This window comes from Oculina patagonica, chromosome 8 (assembly GCF_052425735.1).
Source record: "Oculina patagonica isolate OP01 chromosome 8, crgOcupat, whole genome shotgun sequence".
Lineage (NCBI taxonomy): Eukaryota > Metazoa > Cnidaria > Anthozoa > Scleractinia > Oculinidae > Oculina > Oculina patagonica.
Window position 1 is genome coordinate 15,435,971 of NC_135765.1, and position 20,963 is coordinate 15,456,933.

The window sequence follows — 20,963 nt, forward strand, 5'->3', positions numbered from 1 at the left end:
GAGTTTTTCATTATTTTTTTTCGGTAATTTAGGCTTTCTTCTTGCATACTTGTATTTTTAACATCTCACTAATAAAACAATTACTCTGGCCTTGGTCTTTCTCATAAATTAGTCAAGATGATTATTAAAAGAAAGCAGCTGAAAAAGAGACCTCCGCTTTCAGCAGCTCAAGATATTTTCTGTGGTTGTAATCGAATACCGGAGTCGAGATGGATTAAAATGTCCTTTGTTCCTTTTTTTAGTGACTGTGCAAAAACAGTATTCTTTGTCTTCTTTGTGAATTGTTGTTGTTTTTTAACGCGCTATCTAAAATTTGCTGAAAGTACAAACTTTATTAAACCACAAACGTGCTCGCGTACAATTTATCGGCAAGGAGAAAGCTGCCGAAACATTTCTCAACGTATAGCATAAATTTGTACAATTGTGGTAGCTTGTAGCTGTCTTAAACCCTGCAACCTATTAAAAATCAGTTATTTAGAACTTGTTATTATTTAAAGTTCTTGTCGTGTTTTGGGGAAAATTTCTTGTCGTCGATATATCAAGTCAGATGATTATTAATATTAGAATAATCGCCGAAAAGATCTAGGCTGTATGATAATGGTCTGTCTGTCTTGGTCTTACGAGACTTGTCTTGTTCCGTTTTAATCTGATGTCAACGCGCTAAGAAAACATTTCTTCCTCAAGTAGTAAGGTTTTAAAAGAGATTCCAAGCTGGGGAATAGTTTTATCGCTTATTTTTTAAAATTATACCTATTTACTTTTGTTGTGCTTATTAGCCGCCCCAGTGCACAATGTACATTTCATAGGAAAGTATTTTAAAAGGGATTTTCGGGATTTTCGCCGCTTAACAGACCATGAAATATTTTGTGATGTCTAAGTGTTGTTGCACCCTTGTTATATCAACACGAGGTGGGGTTTTTGCACGCTTTGCTTTCCGTTCGCAGCCATACCTATAACAAGTGTTATATGCCCTGCTTGCTGATTGATCGAGGTTTGTGGCCTTTCAAATGGGAACTATTCTATCCGCCATTATAGTAATCGATTGAAATTATCATGGGCCTCGTAAAACTTACATGCTTGGAGAATTGTAAAGATCAAGTGCTCTCGTCTTGTCTCTTTATTTTTTTAAAAGAAAATAATTTAAAGATCGCGGGCTGTGTTCCAGCCCTTTCCAAGGGATTCTTATCGACCTGGAATGTTTAATGCCCAAAACATCTTGACCCTAAACAAGATTACCAACAAGAGATTAGAGTTAACGGGTTAAGATGCACCGAACCGTTAAAATAAAAGACTACCTGTGTGCAACAAAATAAGCCAAAGGTCGAGCATTGTTTCGGTTTAAAAAGTCGTTTAACACTTTAGCAAGAGGGCAAGGCCATCGCTTCGAGTCTGTCACGAAGATTATGCTCTCACAAATACTCTTCCGTGAATTATAAACTGTCCAAAAACCAAGCCACTTGAAACATTTCCATTTAGCACTGTCGAGTTTTCTTTTCCTAAAAAGACGGATTCTCGAGTTACATGGCTTGTGAAATGCACGCTAGCATACATTTAGGCGTTCGAGATTCTATTTCGCGCGTTTGCTGGGAAAATTAAAAAGTTTTTAATAGCTTGTCGCAGTTTTTGCGCCGACCTGTCATGTTAAGAGGGAATTTTTTTTTTATGGAAATTGGACTTGTGATTATCGATTGCGTGCATGTTCTTGAACATGAGCTTTACTTCGTTGACAAGTTGGCGGAATATCAAAACATCGGTTATCGAAAAAATCTGACATACGCTTTCGCAAGATTGTCAACGGGTTTTCCTACGCTCACGCGAGGAGTTTGCCGGGCCTCGCGTAAATGGGCTTTAAACACGCGCAAGAGCTGATTGTTTACAACTACCGAAATGTCTATTATGAAACTGCTTTCCGCGATGTAAGTAGCTAATGTTTGCAGCAGGTGCCATCTGCTCAGATCTTAAGTATATACGCCTATGGACATCCTGGTTTAGTTAAAGAAAACGTGTATCAACTAACTTAGTGTTATTGGCTCTCTTGTTTACATTCCGTTCGGAGGCTGGAAGGAAAAAACAAATTTTCTTGTGTCTTCACGCGCGCGAATTTTACCTCTGAGAATAATTCAACATTTGCTTGATTAACTCATTTTTCTGTTAACATGTGAAGTTATTTTCGCTTGTCGGCGGTCTTTCTTTCACTATACAGGGTATATTAAATAGATAATATAGCTCGTGATTAGTTTTGTATTGTTTTGGCTGTAGTTTCACTGTGAAAATTGTGTATATTGGTTCATGTGGATTTTTCTAGTGCTGTGCTTAACTGGTTTTATACTGACACTATTAACATGAACCCTATGTTTTTCTACTTTTTGAATCTATTTGGTTTACTATTTGGCAAGTGCTGTTGTCGCTGTTAAGAATTAAGCGGAGTGTTATTCAGCGAAAGCATTGAAATTAAATATTCACTTGCTTGACTCGCTGAAAGCGTGTGGTGGCAATTTTGGCACACGAGTCGTAAAGCAATTTTAATAACCGTGCCGCAAAATTAAAAGACGCCTTGACATCTCTCCCCTACAGCTGGAGGCAAAGAGTTTAATGAGATCGCCAAGACAAAATAATTTGTCGTCAATAAAGCCAGTTGCGAGTGAGACGGAGCTCTCAGTGTTTTCGGGAAAACATAAATATTTGGCTTGCTCTAAATTTTTACACCACGCCCCGAGAAATTAAGCTATTGAATTTTTTATCGGATAACATTCTGTGTTTCTAAAATTAATGCTGGTCCTCGTTCAAAACCAAAGGTTTTGTTTGTTATAAAACGGTTGGACCGGTTGCCTGGAAGAAAAACATTCACTTAGGAAGCTTTTAGCCGATCTCCGAATTTGATAACACACGCTGCAGGGCGCGAAGTCGAAAAGAATAGAAAGCATTAAGGCTTCAAATTTGAGCTGGATTCCCCGACGTGAGTTAAAATCAAAATGAGCATGCTATATTTTTGTTGTTTTGATTGTTTTCTCGCCGTTCTTTGTTTCAAGACGTGTGGTTTTACTGCTCGACAGGAGGTGCGAGACGTATCGCTTTCCATTCATCTAGTGGCTTAGTTACACGCGCTTTCATAATAAGAATTTTACCAGCTTGAATTGCTTCCTTTCACTCGAAAAGAAGAACACCTTTTAATATTTCTCCAAAACAGTTTAATGTTTTGTAACGAAAATAGAAAAAATTCTTCACCATAACCATAATATTAGTTTCCTTTTATGCTTGCACAAAGGAAATCGTGCACTTTTTCGATCGTTAAAAATAAAAATAGAAAATTTGTCAAAGCGCGTCAATTTCATGACACGAAATAAATGAAATTGTGCTCTGTTGTTCTGCCTTGTGAATATTTTGCTCAGCGAAAAAACCGCATAGTAATTTATTCTCGCATAAAGCGTGAAAGTCAATCATCTTCGTTGAACGTGTAATTCGCTGTGGATCGTAGCTTTAATCAGTTTTTAATCGTGTAATATGCTCAGGCGAAATTAAATTAACTTCGTGGCCGGTGAAATGAATTTTCGGAGCGTGGTTTGGCGTTTTATCGTGTTATCTGCTACATATTACGAGCAACAGGAGGCCTCATCGCTTGATTTGCATAAACCCATCTACTTCTCGCTTACATTTTAATGAAGTTGGCTGGCAAGAAATAAACCCAATAGCCTTCAGCCGTTACGTTAGCATTGTTAAAAGCAACTATCCGTTACTATGAATGTGGAGGATATCACAGACAGAAGGGAATTAACGAAGATAAATTGCTTTTTACTGGCGCATTTTGCTCCCGGTTAAAAGCATATTGAATCGGACAATCGCCTTACGCGAATTAAAAAACACTATTCATACTCCCTTTTAAAAATTAAACCTTACAAACACGAAAGACAAACAGTAAACGAAACCGGACTGCCAAGTCAAATTTCATCTTTTTTTTTCTTTCCTTTGTTCCGCCGTCTTTGCCTAGCGAAAGAAAAATTCCCCATTTCGCTCTTGAAAAGAAAAAAACTCTGGGGCTATTTTTCATTCCAGATGTAATTATAATGACTCGATGGACACCTAGGTTCACAGGAACAAAAGATTTAACAGCGTTTTCTGTCGTTTGTGAATTACAATTCCATTATCTGAAAAAATACTACTACGTTTTGTTTGCTAACCGAAATAATTGGCTTTTGCCGTGAAGCTCCTCCTCTGCGACTCTCGCGAGTCCGGGCACAAGAAAGTAGCGAAAAAAAATTCGCGTGGGATATCTGAGAAATTTTTAACCAAAACGTGTCTAGTTTCAGCGTGGATTTGACGCGAATTTGACTTTGCGCGAGTCACTGCTCTCAGGCGAAATTATAATTGGGGGGTTCGACGTAAATTAAACGTGATTCCAGCCTTTGTTAATGTTTGTTGTTTTTTGATTTTTCCATTGTTAAACTGTGTTTCTGACTCTACGTTGGCTCATCGGATGATTGATAGGTGCTGTACATTATAAATTAATTAACATTGTTTGGTGCGTAACAATATATCAGATGATCACACCCGCGCTTCGGGGAGAAAGAATAAGCTTGCAAACAAGGTAACGGTCCTCCGGCTGAGTCAGCCAGCCAAACTCGCTTGGCGCGTATGCGGTTAAAAGGCTTCTATCAAACCGTTTCTCGTACGCGCGACATCGACTGCGTGGTTTTTCTTCTCGGCTAGCGTTTCGCTTCGACAGTTTCTACCTGGTAAGGCTAAAGCAGTTTTGTCTAAACTTGAAAGAAGTGGTTTCCGTGGTTTACAGAACTTGTACATACGTGGACCCGCGCGCATTTCAAGATGCCGAAATCGTTTTTGGTGAAGAACAAGAAGCCAAGACGCGCTGAAGACGGCGAAGTTCTGGAAGGCTCGATGCCCGCTCAGTGCGAAGAAAATAAGCCAGGTAAGTCCAAGAAGAACTGAACTTGCCTTAAGCCTAGAATATTGTTCATTCCTTGTTCTACTTGACCCTTTGACAAACGATTTTGTTCGAAGTTTCTTCCTAACATTTCCTGTGTGATGTTTCACCGTTATAAAGTGTCACAGAATTACACGCGCAGATGTTGGTGGTTGAACGGTGCTATAACGGAATGAATTTTTATTTCTCTCGCGCAAAAATGTCGCCTTTTCGACTGTACGCCTGGAGGCTGCGGTTGTTATGATTCCTTCGAGATGGGACTTTTTAAAGGCCCGAAGTGTTGTCCTTGCGGGGTGTTCAGAAAGCAACTTCAAGAACAATAGGGATATGTTACTACAAATAGTAAACCGATGCTTATCGGCAGAAATCACGGCTTTGCCAATTGGTTTCCGTTTAAGAGCTTTTTACGATCGCGAGCAGAAAATTCGCGTTTTGGCGAAGTAGATTTTGATTTTTTTCAGGTCGAAGAGGAGATGCGAAAATTTGGACGCGCTTAATGTATTCCGCTTTCCTCGGGCTTAGAATTGAGGTTAAATGCAGCGGATATTCGATAGGGGCCTGTTTGTGCCACAACCTATTACACGGTAATGTTTGTAGTCTGTGTGCACGTAAAAACACACGCTGCCTAGTCACGGAAAGTAATTCGAAAGCTTTCAGTGATTACATTGTGTACACTGAAGGAAAAAACACAAAGCAAATGACAGCCGCGCTCGGCGCCGAATTGATTTCTGCCGCTTAGCTGGCTAAATATCGCTCCGAATTGCAGATAAGTGTTTTGGTCTCGTTGCAAAGATAATCAAGAAAAAAGAATTCAACAATGAAGATCATTGATTCATTCATATTCAAATTTTACACTGTGTAGTGATAAACGCCATTTCACAAAGGGACTAATGGATACATCAATTGACATACAATAAAGATTTTGTATAGCGTTTAGAACGTAGCGCGTGGCTTTCCGTTAAACAAAATTATTCCGTCCGGTTCTTTCAATCGGATCTTTTCCCCGTTCGTTTCGATTTCTTTGCGTGAATTTCCCTCGCACTCGCAAGAATCGATCACGGAAATTTAGCGCAAGAAATCAATCGCTCCGGTCGTAACAATTATGGTTAATTTAAATTTATGTAAATTCCCATCACTTAAAATGCGAGATCTTTCAGATGCTGTCCATTTCTCGTGGTTTTCCAAATGACGTGTAAACCGATTCTCCACTTGTCAATTTCACCGTGTTTAGACGCATTATTTCGAAAACAAAAACCCGGTCGGCACTTTTGTTTGTCCTTTTTCTTTTCCACGCCTTTCTAAGAAGCTTTCCAGTGGCTCGAGTCGGTACAAGACAAGGCTCATAACACTTAACTCGAGCATTTTTAGGCGCAAAAGCACCGACGTCTTAAAACACGATCAGCCGGACAAGGACATTTGAGTTGAGGGAACAGAGCAGATGTTCCAATTTCTAATTCGTCCTCTTTTGGCCGCGAACTTGACAGAAAGACTACTTAACCCCTTAACGTAAATGCCTTTCGATCAAAGGCTTTTCTGAAAAGTAGAACTCTAGAGAATATGCCTAGATGTTTCCGCATCGGACTTCAAGAATGGCGCGCGTTTCTTGTAAATCGAAAGCACAAGTTGGGGTTTCGTAGGAACAGATTTTGCTCTCGAAACTTTCGTGCGGGCGGGCGTTTGCAGATTTTAGCGTGTCAGTTTGCCCCGTCTACTTTGATGCTCTCTGCTAATAGAATTTTAATTTTCACCACGGTGTTTGTTAAGGTTCGTACTAGGTGATAGATTTCATTTAATAAACCACTTTGCGACTGAGAAGATCGCGGGGCTTTTAATTCAATAAATTTTCTTTTTCTGCGAGGTGTCCAAATTAATGAAATTAGAGTGACTCAAGCTAGCTTTAATTGAGTAGAATAGAAAGAAAGCGAGCTGAAAACGCCTGAGCCATCAGCGCCAAGTTTGTTCAACGAAATGCAAGCTTACAAAATTACTGTACGAAAGCGGAAGAGTTGCCTTCCTGTGTTGTCACTTCGAAACCTAATCATTGTCCTTGTCAAGCAAGATAAAGAAGTTAGACCACAATATGATTTTATGGATTTATTGTGTGAACAAAACTCGTGCACTCTATAAAATAAAATTCTTTGTCTTTGATGTTAGAAAAATCGACAATTCATGTATGCTTGTCCGGTTGTTTGTTTACTTCGCCAACTTGTCTTTAAGTGCCACGCACGTTCCAGCTTTTCTCGCTAAGATTTTATAACCATTTTGTGTGCTTTTCTTTCAAATGTAATTATATATTTCCTTTTCACTTTGTCTTTGAGCCTCGATAAAGGTGTGAAGATTTTGACGAGTATCGAATTTTATATCTTGGACGAAAAGTCAAATCGAGATAGAAGATTTGTATCTTTTGTCAATTTGTGTACATGGCGTAAAATCAAAATGTTAGAAGGAGAATCCCTTTGAGTGAAAATTACACAGAAAATAAAATTACGAACTCTATATTTGTTTGCTTTCCTTGTAGAGTTTTTGTAAAAGATATAAATGTAGTTTTTCCCTAGTAAATCATGAGTTTATTCAACCTGTTCAGTATTGAGAAACTGTAAAAGATATTGTATTCATTTTCAAAATGGTCTCGTTTCGTTTCAGTCCCAAAACCTTTGGATCGAAACCTTTCAAAGTCAGTTACAATTTCTCAGGTTACATCAATTTAGACAAGTTCCGCAGAGCGTAGAAAATAATTTGTACAATTTTCGTTTTCGCACCTGTATACAGGTGAAAGGGAGATACCTTCTAGAAAGGCCTTTTGTCAACTTTTAATTTCTACGTTTCATATAATATACCAACCACGAATTCCAAATAAATGTTTCTCGTTTGGAAAGCAAACCCGGGGATAGTACGATGTGTGAAAAACATTTTTAACATAAGTTTTTACCACACGCCTGAGTCGAATAAAAAATTTCGTGAAGTTTTCTGTTACATGTGGAATTAAAGTGAGTTGAACCTAACTCTGATCGCATTTATTCAAATAGGAAAACCCTCCTTTTAAAAATCTTGTCATGGTGTGCAATTTTACCCTCGACATTGTACTTTAATTTTATTGCGAACCGACAAACCATTTAGAGTGAACTTTATATACCAAGAAGGAAAATTTCGTTTAAAACCCGTCGAAGCACGACTATATATATTGTTTGTAAGGTATCGAATTTTCTTGTGGTTTGAGAACGAGAGATGTGAAAACCCTCCTCTTATGATAAAGAAAGTTGTTTCGAAAAGCAATTTCTATCAGATAACAGATGATTGAAAATTACGAAACAAGGTCGAGACAATTCAGGAATTAGCTACTTCATGTTTTGACAGCATCAAAAGGGTTTCTACTTTTCGATACGGCGTTTCTTTCTAACCGCAGAATATGATATTTCAAAAACGTGGCATTGAAATATGATACGATACAGACATCGTTTTTGTCCTGTTTTAATAAATTTGTGTTTTATCCCGGTAACCAGTTTTAAAATTAGTTTTTGCGTTGGTGTCAAAAATCTCAAAAGTGTAAAGTGTTATGCGGGTTGAATGCGTAAAATAAACGCGTGATCCTAAGACAGTTTTCACCTATTTTCCTGGTGACTAAATTGTCTTCTTTATTAAGAAACACGTGGGGTAGCTTGTATTCGATTGTAGGCAAAAATTAAATAGAAATATTTGTTCCTCCTCCCTTTAGCAGGTTACATCGGGTACTGACTTAGAAAACGGGAAAAAAAGCATTTTTTTTTCGTGTTGAAGCAACGCGGTGGTTTGATTTACCCTTCGTGAAATCTTTGAAACTTTTTTCAAACGCTGCAGATGTTTCGCGTTCATTATTAATTTCACAACGCAGATAAATTGCCCAGAGATCAGAAAAACCAAAGGTGTTGAAAATACAACCCGTGGATATTTATAGTTAATTTAGACTGTGAGCTTATTAAACCTGCGGAGACACAACACATTCAATTTGCCAAATGCGGGTATGCTTGCTGAAATTTGACATTTTTTATGATTCCTTTTATGGGAAACACCCTGAAACACCTTATTTACCCAAAATCTTGCCTCGGTGGTGAATTTTTTAAGAGCACGTTTTCTTTCGCCATCTTCTATTAATAAATTTTGTGAGGTTTTTTTTTTCGAGGGTTTTTTTAAAAGCAGTAAAATGGGTTACTTTCCCGTAAAATAAAATTTGTTTATCGGTGCAAGTGAAGGAAGAAATTCTCTTAACGCTTGACGTAATTTACAAAACTAAGCTATTAAATAACTGCCTTCGTGGTGTTATTCATGATTCATAACTTCCAAAAAAATCGAAAAGATAAAACACTTTTTTCGTAATTAACTCCTGTCTGCTGTTAATGTTTGTTTTGATTTTACGAACGACAAATACTTCACGTGAAATTCTTCTTTTGTTGCTTTCTCAGATGAAAAGCCTACTTCGCCAGATGAAATGATAGAAGCCGAATTAACTGACGAGGAAAAAACGGAGAGGGATGATTTCGAGGATAGTTTATTAAGCAAAGACTTGGAACAAGAAATGGCGACTCCCATGCCTAGATTGAAATATGAAAGCGAAGCTGACTTCGCCACAGAACCAGATGAGAAGCGAGAAGCGACTACTGAACGGTTAAATGAATGTAACGATTTGTTTTGGTGGAGCAGTATAAGTTCAAGGTATGAATTACAAAAGCTTCCACCGCCTCCTAAACTAATCAGTTCTGTCCCAAGAAACGGTTTATCGAAGGTACATCATGCCCATTCGCCAGAGCAGCATTCTGTCATTACCTTGAATCAGAGACATCATTTTCCATTGACAGCGAACAGTTTCGGTGTTGTGAACTTCCACGAGCACAGAGTCCCGTCCATTCCCGAATCAATACCCGTTCGTACATCTTTGGATGGACTTCGGGAAGTGTCGCTGAACCTTCGGCATGTTTCGGAAGGTCATCGGGAGTCCTCGCTGTGCCCGAGCATTCCACAGCCGGCGCCCGCTCCGCAGTTTAACGGCAACCACTTCTTTATTCACAGCCATCCGTTCCTAACGTCTCACCAGCAACAAGAGTGCCTCACGAATCTCCAAAATAAGGAACAGGCCAGAAAGGGTAGCGAAAGCGAGGACATTAAATACAAATGCGAGATCTGCAACAGTTCGTTCACGCTGCAACGCCTTCTCAATCGCCACATGAAAACTCACTCTTTTTACAAACGCTATCATTGCCAGTTCTGTACCAAAGGCTTCAATGACACGTTCGATCTGAAGCGCCATATAAGGACACACACAGGAATAAAGCCATTTAAGTGCAGCCGATGTGACAAGTCGTTTACGCAGCGTTGTTCCCTCGAGGCACACTTAACACGCGTTCACGGCGTGGTGCACAAGTTTGGATTCCGAGAGAGGCGCTCGAAAATGTTCGTTTGCGAAGATTGCGGCAGCACGTTTACGGAAAATTCCGATTTTATGAAGCATCTGCACGAGTTTCACCCCGAGACTGAGAAAATCATGAGAGCGAGAAGAAACGGAGGATTTGCTCCGAAAATTAAAGGTGATAGTTGACTGAGAAATGTTAGAGGTAACCAGATTTTAACAAACTTTAGCTATGGATTCGTAATCGTCTCGCGAATAGATATATTTGAACTTTGAAACGATAATTTAAAAATTGAGCAAAAATGTTGATTTAAATCGAAATTAAATGCAATTTTCTTCTTTCTCGCGATTCGCGACACACGAGGAAAACTCGCGCGCGAAGTGTCACTTTGTGCCTCGCGCGTTTTTTTTTTAGTAGTCGGTCGGTAAAAGTCTATTTTGTGCCGTCTATGGCATAAATCGAGCTTTCTAAGAATAGAGAAAGCACCGTGGACTTTTAACTTTCTAGATCACAGCAATTACACAACAATAATGGTTTGCATTAGCGGAACATTTCTCGTCAAAGATAGGAACCCATTAGGAAAAGTAGACGATGATAGAATAATTTAAAATATGGAGAAAGGCGCGCACGTTCCGCTCGAATTTCTCTTAAATTTTACAAAAAAAATATTGTTGAAACGTCGAATTTTTTTGAAAACGGCTTTCTATCATAAAGCAGTTTTCATTTTACAAGAATAAGCAACCTGTTTTTCCCTTCATATTTATGACATTTTTCATCAAACTTAAGTTACTTGATTGTATTGTTCCTGCACTGTATATGAATTTTTCGCTCTCGCTTTTTTCACTCAGTGTTCGACGCTCTGAGAGAAAGGATAAAAACTTGAATTTGTAGTTAAGCTTATTACTACATATAAAAGGATCTTTTTCTTTGAGGAATTGAACAATTCAGTGAGTTTTTCCAAGCCTAGTTATACGCGAGTCTGGGTATATTTTGAACAAGTTCTCTTCAAGGTGTTCAACTTTGACTGTTAAGTAGTGGAGAGAATTCGAATCGTTCGCATTCATTCGCTCTCTAAATGTTTTGTCTTTAAACGTTAATCTACAAGACTAAATCGTATTACTTTATCTAAGAATATTTTACCCCAGAAAATATTTATCATATTTAATGAGCTCGAGGTTATGTTAACGTTACATAAAGCTCAGAGGTACAGTTATTGAATAATATTTCAAATTGCAATACTACAGTAGTGGTGCTTTAGTGTATTCAAAAGCTTTTCGCTCGCTCCGCGACTGTTATTTAACCACAGTTATTAGAATATCGTTCATTGTGTTCCAATCACCAGCTCAAGAAATTAAGTCTTCTGTAATGTATTATATTAACAAAACACATTCAATCGATTTGAACTTAATTCAGAATAAATTCAGAAAATAAATTTCTTTAAAACTAATACGAAACAGAATCCAAGAATTTTCGCGTTCGTGGACATTTGTTGTCAAATTTGGGGCAAGGTAGAATTGTTTCGTAGAACTGAAATAATTTGACATAACCTGTAGTGACTTTTATCATTGATGGCTTTACTTGACTAACACTGCACGAAAAACCGCCTTTGCTGTCGAGATAAAAAAGGGTACGCCAAAAACACCGCCTTTATAAACCTTTGTCATATCTGGAAAATAGGCTTTTGTGCATCGTGCTTTTATTTCCTTACTAAAATGCTTTTGCTCAATGCTTCAATTTCTACACTAAAATATCCGCTCTTCTTAAAAGTGTACCGCTAAAATGCTCAAAACCTGATTACTTCAACATTTCGTACGTTCCTAGATCAAGTTCCATTTTGAAAAGAATCAAATGCAGACAAAAGGTGGTTTTTCGTGCAGTGTTATCGTCGTTTTTGCAAAAGAAAGGCTTAAAAAGGCTAGCTCATTCTAAACTTGTTGGATTGTATAAACGTAGTGTGTTACTTGGCAGTTTAAAGGGGCTGTGTCACCAAGTTACCATGGTAATAGACTTTCATACTTCAAACTTAAGCTTGAAGGGAAAAGTCTTAAAGAAACTACAGTTTATTTCCGAGCACAAATTAATTTACCAAATCCCTAAACATGGTTTTAGTTTCATATTTCTATAATCTTTTTAAACGATGGTAAACCATTGCTCAGCGGTTTGGTTCTCTTTGTAAGTCGTTCATTAGCCCTTAAATGTGATCAGAACATCACATTCTCCCTACAATATTGATACATTGTCTTGATGTCTTGACCAAATTCTCAGAACGAACATTAAAATAAAGTACGACATTCAGTAAGGAGAATTTAGATTCCGATATTGTGACCAGGTGACACAATTCCTCGAAGCCTCGACACATTCTCATACAAAAACGCACTGAGTCAAGTAAAATAACTTTTTTAGTTAGAGAGCTAAACAATTCACATTGTCATTCTAGAAAGCAAAACTTGTGTCATTGTTCTTCATTTAGATGTATTACAAGCAGTGAATAATAAACAAAAATATCAGTTTATATTTTGTTGTTTGGTTTCGTTGTAGCATGGAATCTTATGATATCAAGCGGTATGTTTATCGTGGGGCCTAGTTGTCATCTTGGGGTCCAGTAATCTCTGATAAGCCTGATTTGTGTAGTCTGAAAATAAATATTAAGCTTATCAACCAGGAACCAGTTGTGCAAAAGGAGGATAACCAAGTCTAGACTTCACCGGATAAATCAGAGGAGTGTAACTAAAATTGGAATGAAAGACCATTTTAAACAATGGGAGTTTTTTCTGGGGGGGGGGGGGGGGGAGGGGTGGCGTTGACAACGAGATAATAAGGTTAATTAAGCCGACGTTTCGAACGTCAGTCCAGGGCGTAGTTGTTTGAAAATGTTTATCGTTTTTCGAACAACGTTCACCGCCACCCCATCCCCCCTCGAGAATCAGTAAGTACAAGTTGTGGGAAGGTATGCTCGTTGCAACGGGACTCGTTATAAACGAAATCCCGTTATTTTGAAAGTTAGTTTGTTATGTTTGGATAATTTTCATCTCTGTTGATCTATTTCGCGTTTAAGTTCAGTCGCATTATCCCATTTATTCGTTTACCGTAAAATACCGAAAATAAGCCCTGGGCTTTCGTATTAACGTACTTTTCCTTATTTTCGGGAAGGGCTCATATGTCCTTTTCACAGAAGCTTATTTTCGGATCAAAATTTGCATTTCAAAATTGTCGGGGTTGATATTTGGAAGGGACACTACGTCTGACAATTTTTAGGTGCACACAATAGTGCCACATGGTAAACTCTCCAAACATGACAATATATAACCCGAAACACGTCCAACAGCCGGTACAGGTCTCTAAGCGAACTCTAACGAGGAAAAAATACAATACAAGCTCTACGATAAAGCCTTATATTAAGTTTAAGTTATCTCTTTCTTTCAGAACTGAAACTAAATATAAGTCCTATGCTTATTTATACTCAGGAGGGTTTTTTTATCGGAAAGATTTTTGCGTCAGAGATTTGGGGGCCTTATTTATCCGGAGGGGGTTGGGGTATTTTCGTAATTTCACCCTATTAGGGTACATTTTAAGCTGGTTTGGACTGCTGGATCGTGTTTTTTATACCGAAGATTTTGTTATATCGTGGTTCTGTTTCAGAAATTTTGCTTTAACTTTGGTTACAATAGGATGAAGAATATCGTTTGTTATATCGCCTCCGTTATATCGGGACTCTACTATATTACAGGCTCGGGTGAAATGCTTAACAATAAGTGTCGTTAATGATAGTGCCTTGATCCTAAAGATAAAATACGGCGGTGATTTCTGTTTCATCCACTCACATCAGTGTGTAAAAGACTGTAAACACATCCCGTGACATGTCCAAGTTTTTTTGCCGCAAACGATGACGCACTATGTCGGCTTTGCTCTTCTTGTCTGTCTCGTTTCTTTATCTTTGCAAGCTGGAATAGACAATATTTCTTTTCTCTTTTTTTTTACCATTTTTTTGCTTCAACAGCTGATTGTACGCAATAAAATGGCGTTATATAAACACCCGTCAACTTTGTTTAATCAGTTGTGAAATACCAAAGTGTTACTAAACGGAGTAATTCGATTCGTTCCCGTGGACTGCTGTTTAGACCACACCGAGGAAAAGTCGACGTTTTTAGTATCAATTCCCGCATGTATAGTGTATGCATTTTCCGGCTCCTTTTTCCTAATGCTATTTGACAGCGCTTATTGTAGCGAATGTCGCAAACATAAGAAATCTCTGACCCGTCTAATATCCCGTCCTAGAGAAATTTATAGGCAACAAATCGTGCGGCGCATGGAAAGCGCGCGTTGCGGATAGCAAATCGTTTTTGTTTTGTCCACATATTGTCGAGTCTAGCTTATCTACTCTGTGTGAATCAAAAGTAGACGAAAAGCAAAATTCCTTTTCTAAGCCAGTGGACGCGCACGCGTATACGTACGCATCAGGTTGCTAAACGAAAATCTCTTCAATTCAAAATCCCTCGGATATTTCCCTCCCCCCCCCCCCGCCCCTATCCAATTTTCCTTCCTTTTTTAGCCCATTTACACAAAACAATTCTTTTCCCCGGTTATACCTTCCCTCAAAGTCCCCGTTCCAGAATTCGCACCGGAAGAGCGGAAAGAGCGCTCGTGCCAGTCCTACTCCGCATCACGCATTGCACAAGCGCAGACCGCTCGTTTCATCGCCCAGTCTCCTCCCGCCCTGTCCTGAACTCTCTCTTCTCACGCCTGGATAAAGGCGCACGGAAAAATGAGTTCAGGGACTGGACTATAACCTGCCAAATACAAATGGCGACTTGGTGTTTTTGTTGTTCCTCATACATCAACCTTGTTTCCATGGTCGTTCTCACTCCCTCGCCATGGCATTGGAACGAGGTTGAGCCTTCATTGCAAACGTCGTTCCATTTACCCTTAGCATTGACTTTAATTTGTTGCGTAAAAAGAAAACCGTGCTTTCATCGCTTCCAACATTATTTTATTGGTTTAATTTGATTTCGCATAATTGCCAGTACTGGTGAAAAACGCTCTGTTATTCTAGTTTTTTCGTACGTCAATTTCTTGCGGCCAAAGTCACTCAAAGAAAACCTAATACCTAATATTAGCCTTTAGCCATAAAGGATGTAAACAAAGTCGATGGAGCGAAGAGATCAACACAAACACTGCTCGCGTCTACCGAGACCTTGACCCATTACACGTGATCTGACGTCATCCTCTGACGATTCGAAACGTAGTATGATGTCATTATTCATAACAACCTAAGCCCACGCAATCCTTAAGTACTTATTGCCTCTTAGAAAAGATTTATTACACACTTTGAATTTAAGCGTCTCTATTGCTACTTTCGTTATCTTTTGGTGATATGAGCGTATTAATACGGACTTCAGAGCAGACGTTCACATGCAAAATTAGAAATACCATATATAACACCATATACGTTAATTATTTAATCCTTAAGTATTAATGCCCAGTGCAAAAAAGGGCAACTATTTTAAGGTGCAAGTAGTTTTCATGGAAACATTTTTTCATTTGTTGTTAACTCGTTACAATTACAGTAAAAACAGCTTTCATGACAAAAAAAAAAACAGAACATCGTAAACAACAAGAAATCGGTTTGTTTTTATGATTTCCTCATTGTTCGCATTGACTCTTTATTTACTTCAATTTGAATAGCACACAAAAATAACTCAACATTTGCCTTATATTTGCTCAGCAACGAGTCGCCGCACAAATTCCCTCTTTCCCAGTTCCCTCTCATAGATAAATTTCACGTGTACTTAGATACATGATCTCAAATCACGTTTGACGATTTGTTATATAACACGAGGAACGGCATATACATATCTAACTAGCTATATAGGCCCTCTTACTAGAACCCTTGAAAACACTTAAAAATAATTTACATGAGAGTGATAAATATTAAATTTATTTACGTCTTACATGGAGCTATTTAAAAATTAACAAAAATATTCGTACACCATGTAGTACAAAAATCAAGCAGAGTTATAATTTTTACTGAATTTTTCATGACTACTCACCAAAAAAGATAACTTTACCAAAAATAATTTTGCGCAAAAAATGTGCTTTCGTTATTGAAAAGAACAATACCACTCTATGGTGATATGGTGGGTTTATTTTTCGTCCTCGTGTGTGCGTGTGACGCTTTCGTTAGAAAAAGAGAACAGCTTCAAAGGTCGAATTTCGTTTTTCTTTTATCGAATTCTTTATTTATTTTCGATTCCCGCAAAATCTCCCAAAATGGCAACTCCGCAAAATATAACTTCATCAGGCTTAAAAGTTATGAAGGGGCTCATTATATCGAGGTTTCACTGTATTACGAGCTTGGGTCGAAATGCTTTAAAATAAGTGTCATTAATGATAGTGTCTTGATCCTTAAAGTAAAATACGGCGGTAGTTTCTGTTTCATCCACACACATCAGTATGTAAACACATCAAAGCTCTTTGCCGCAAACGATGGAGCACTTTGACGGCTTTGCTTTTCTTGTCAGTCTCGTTTCTTTATCTTTCCTTGCAGGACTAGACAATATTTCTTTTTCTCTTTTTTATCATTTTTCTTCCGCTTCAACAGCTAATTAAACACAATAAAATTGCGTTATAAAAACACCCGTCAACTTTGTTTAATCAGTTGTGAAATACCAAAGTGTTAGTAAACGTCGTTCCCGTGTACTACTGTTCAGGCCATGCCGAACAAAAGTCGACTTTAATACGGATTTTCTCTTTTCGCCTAACGCTACTTGATAGCGCTTATTTTAGCGAATGCGTAACATTTTTGCTCGGATTGGTGAACTAAAGAGTAATTTGAACAATTTTTCTTGTCCACCAATTGTTGATCTTAACTGAACTGTGTAAATCAAAAGAAGACGTAGTGTAAATCCCGTTCATAAGGCAATGGACATATAGGTATCAGTTTGCTAAACAAAATAGACTGCAAAACAGTCGTTTTTTTCTCGAAAGTCGTTGGAAAAAGCGCTTATCGAAGGCGCGAAGCGCTATTAACAAAAAAAATCGTTTCCATTAATTATCCCCACGGATATCACTTGCCCCCCCCCCCCACCTCGCCCCTACACAAATCTTCCCTCTTTCTCGCCTGTTTACACAAAACATTTCTTTTACCCCGTCATACGTTCCCTCAAAGTACCCCGTTCGGTACTACGAAATTGTGTAAGTCCAAAACTGATAAGTATAAGTATACTCATAAAGCTGACAGACACCAATGACGGCAAGATGTTTTTGTAATTCCCCATTCATCAACCTCGTTCTCACTCCCTCGCCATGGGAACGAGGTTGAGCCTCCATTGCAAACGTCATTCTGTAGCGTAAATATAAAAAAGTTCTTTCATCGCTTATTGTATTATTCCACTTGTTTTCATTTTCGCATAATTGCCAGTACTGGTAAAAAAACGCTCTGTTATTTTAGTAAGTCCTTTTCAGTAGAGATACTTGTCCACGGTCAAAGTCACTCAAAGACAACCTTATACCTTACATTAGCCCTCTAGCTATATACGTTGTAAACAAAGTCAATAGAGCAAAGAGATCAACACAAACACTGCGCACATCTACCGAGACCTTGACCCATTACATGTGATCTGACGTCATCCTCTGACGATTCTGACGTAGTGTGACGCCACTATTCATATCAACACAAACCTACGTCTTCCTAAAGCACTTGTTGTCTCTTAAAATAAGATTTATTACACAATTTTAAAGATCGAATTTATTTTTAAACTGAATTTAGGCGTCTCTACGGCTTCTTTCGTAATATACTGGTGATAATGAGCAGACGTAAGATCCGACGTTCACATACAAAATTAAAAAAATACCAAATATAACCTCGTAAACGTTTTTAACTGAGTTAAAGTATTTATGTCTAGGACAAACATTTTTTTTCATTATCACTTCAGTTTCAGGGTCACCTACTTTTTTAATAGTATGAATGATTTTATAGAACAGTAACTACCTGCAAATGATAGTTTCCAAGAGAAACAAAACAATACTGACAAACAACAGAAACAAGTCTGTTTTTGTAACCTATTTTTCATCTTTATTGACGCCAGTTAGTGGAACTCAAATTAAACTCAAAGAGTAACTCATATTAGCCGTGCAAAATACGCACGTGCAACGGAGCGAAAAGCTTAACACAGTTATACACCGCTTGTGTTAATAATAGCCGAGAACGAGAGGAAACTACGCCGAGATACCTGCACGATGAGTCAAACGGTGTTCAACCGTGGTTCCGCCAGTGCAGAGTTTTTAGTTTTCGTTTAACGGCGATTTTCCTTCATACTCTAATTGCATAGCCGTCACAAACAAATTATTTTCAAATTTGTTTATGAAATCTGCTCAACTTTCAATTGAGTATTCACACACTTGAGTTGCGTTAGCCTTTACAGCATAACAAACACTGCCATGTGAAAAGTAACAGTCGAAATACTCGATACCTGTCAACTGAATGGACACATTAGGGTTTTATCCACAGACTTAAAAGTAAGAACCACGACAGTACCACGTGAAAAAAACACATGACAGTACCACATGAAAAAAGTGCTCAATAGCTGTCATTTGAATGGTCACACATTGGGTTTCATCAAGTTAGAGCATAATAAACAGTTCGAAACAGTACCAAGTGAAAGTACGGTTCAATAGCCAGGGGTTTCACTCCTAGCTATTGAAAACCTGGCTAATATAGTAAAAACAGCTTTTATGATTAAAACAAAATATCGTTAAACAACATAAATCGGTTCGACATTTGCCGTGTATTTGCTCTGCCAAGATTCGCCGAACAAAGTCACTCTTTACCAGTTTCCTTTCAACATATACATCTCACATGTACTTCCCAGATATGTGATCTGGCATCACGTTTGACGATTAGTTATACAACACGAGGAAAGATGACGCGAGAACACCAACTCGTTTATAGCTATAGTCCATGAGAGCCCACTTAAAAACTCTTAATCATAATTTTTAACAGAGTTACAAATATCAATATTTACGCCTTGCATGCGGCTATTTAAAAACTAAAAATATTTAGTATATACTAAAACAGTGGATAGCGTTGTTGGCCACTCAAACTCCGGATATCCTTTGCTATTCACTTCCGAGCAACTCCTTGCGCGCGAAAATTGCAATCGTTGACAGGAATAAATGTGTTAAAAATCAACCTTTTTTGGTTATTTTATCTCACTGTTTTAGCATATTCTAAAACAATTTGCGGCGAGGTAAATATCCACCACTGGCCACCGACACTGACATGAATGAGGGGAATAGTTAGAATTGTTAACTGAATATTCGTACACCGTGTAGTACATAAATCACGTAGAGTTGCAAGTTTTACTGAATTTTTCATGACTACTTATCAAAAAAGATCACTTCACCAAAAATAATTTTGCGCAAAAAATGTGCTTTCGTGTTCAAAACGATCAATATCACTTTATGAAAGTATAGCCAGCGTTTTTTCGTCCCTGTTTGTGTCGCTTTCGTGTCATTCAGTAATGGCTCAGTAATGATACTGTCTTGATCATTAAAGTAAAATACGGCGGTAGTTTCTGCTTCAACCACACTCATCAGTATGTAAACAAATCAAAGGCTTTTTGTCGGCTTTGCTTTTCTTGTCTTTATCGTTTCTTTATCTTTACTAGCAGGAATAGACAATATTTCTTTTCTCTTTTTTATCATTTTTTCGCCTCAACAGCTGACTCCACACAATAAAATTGCGTTATAAAAACACTCGTCAACTTTGTTTAATCAGTTGTGAAATACTAAAGTGTTACTAAACGGAGTAATTCGATTCGTTCCCGTGGACTACTCTTTAGGCCACGCCGAAGAAAAGTCGACTTTTTTTTAGTATGGATTTTTTTCCCTAAGCGTTTACCGCGTAACACAAGAAATTCATTTTCGCCTACCGAAAAATAGAAGAAAATCAAAAGATACTAGTAGACCGCGTAAAGCTGGGATAAGATTCCTTTTAATACATTGTCGAGCTTGTTTAAGCCAATTAAAAGTGACATCGTAAAATTCTGTTTTGTAAGCCAAAAGACGAATACGCATCAGGTTTTGCTAAACGAAAATCACTTCAATTCATAATCCCTTCGGATATTACCTCCCCCCCCCCCGCCCCTACCCAATTCTCCTTCCTTTCATCGACATATTTACACAAAACAGTTTCTTTTACATTGGTCATACGTTCCCCCAGTTAACTGGGGTTTTTTTTGGGGGGGGAAGTCCCCGTTGCGGGTGTTACGAAATTGTGTATAAAGTCAAAAATGATAAGTGAGTATATTTCTTCTCTCTCGCTATCTTGTGGTGGCCTAATATACCAGTTTACCTTGGCCTTTGCTCGTAAAGCTGACAATACAAGGTGTTTTTTTTGTTATTTTCCATGCATGGTCGTTCTCTATTCCCTCGCCATGGAAACGAGATTGAGCCTTCATTGCAAACGTAGTTCGGTTGTCTAAACAGAAAAAAATGCTTTCATCGCGTGCTGTATTATTCCATTGGTTTTGATTTTCGCATAATTGCCAGTACTTATAAAAAGAAAAACGCTCTGTTATTCTAGTTAATAACTCCTTGTCAGTAGAGATACTTATTATCTACGTCAATTTCTAAATAAAAAATGAAAT

At 38.0% G+C, this 20,963-nt stretch overlaps 1 protein-coding gene across 1 annotated transcript; it reads left to right on the forward strand.

Moving 5' to 3' along the window:
* Window positions 1–645: 645 nt before the first annotated feature.
* LOC144663991 (uncharacterized) lies at window positions 646–12,930 on the forward strand. Its single transcript, XM_078525087.1, has 2 exons — window positions 646–4,924; window positions 9,376–12,930. Exons 1-2 carry the CDS (start codon window positions 4,822–4,824, stop codon window positions 10,503–10,505), a joined length of 1,233 nt encoding a protein of 410 aa, XP_078381213.1. The 5' UTR covers window positions 646–4,821; the 3' UTR covers window positions 10,506–12,930.
* Window positions 12,931–20,963: the final 8,033 nt, after the last annotated feature.

Coding starts and splice junctions, on each gene's coding strand:
- LOC144663991 (XM_078525087.1), top strand. CDS start 4,822: ATGCCGAAATCGTTTTTGGTGAAGAACAAGAAGCCAAGACGCGCTGAA. Junction 4,925..9,375: donor GTGCGAAGAAAATAAGCCAG/GTAAGTCCAAGA, acceptor TTGCTTTCTCAG/ATGAAAAGCCTACTTCGCCA.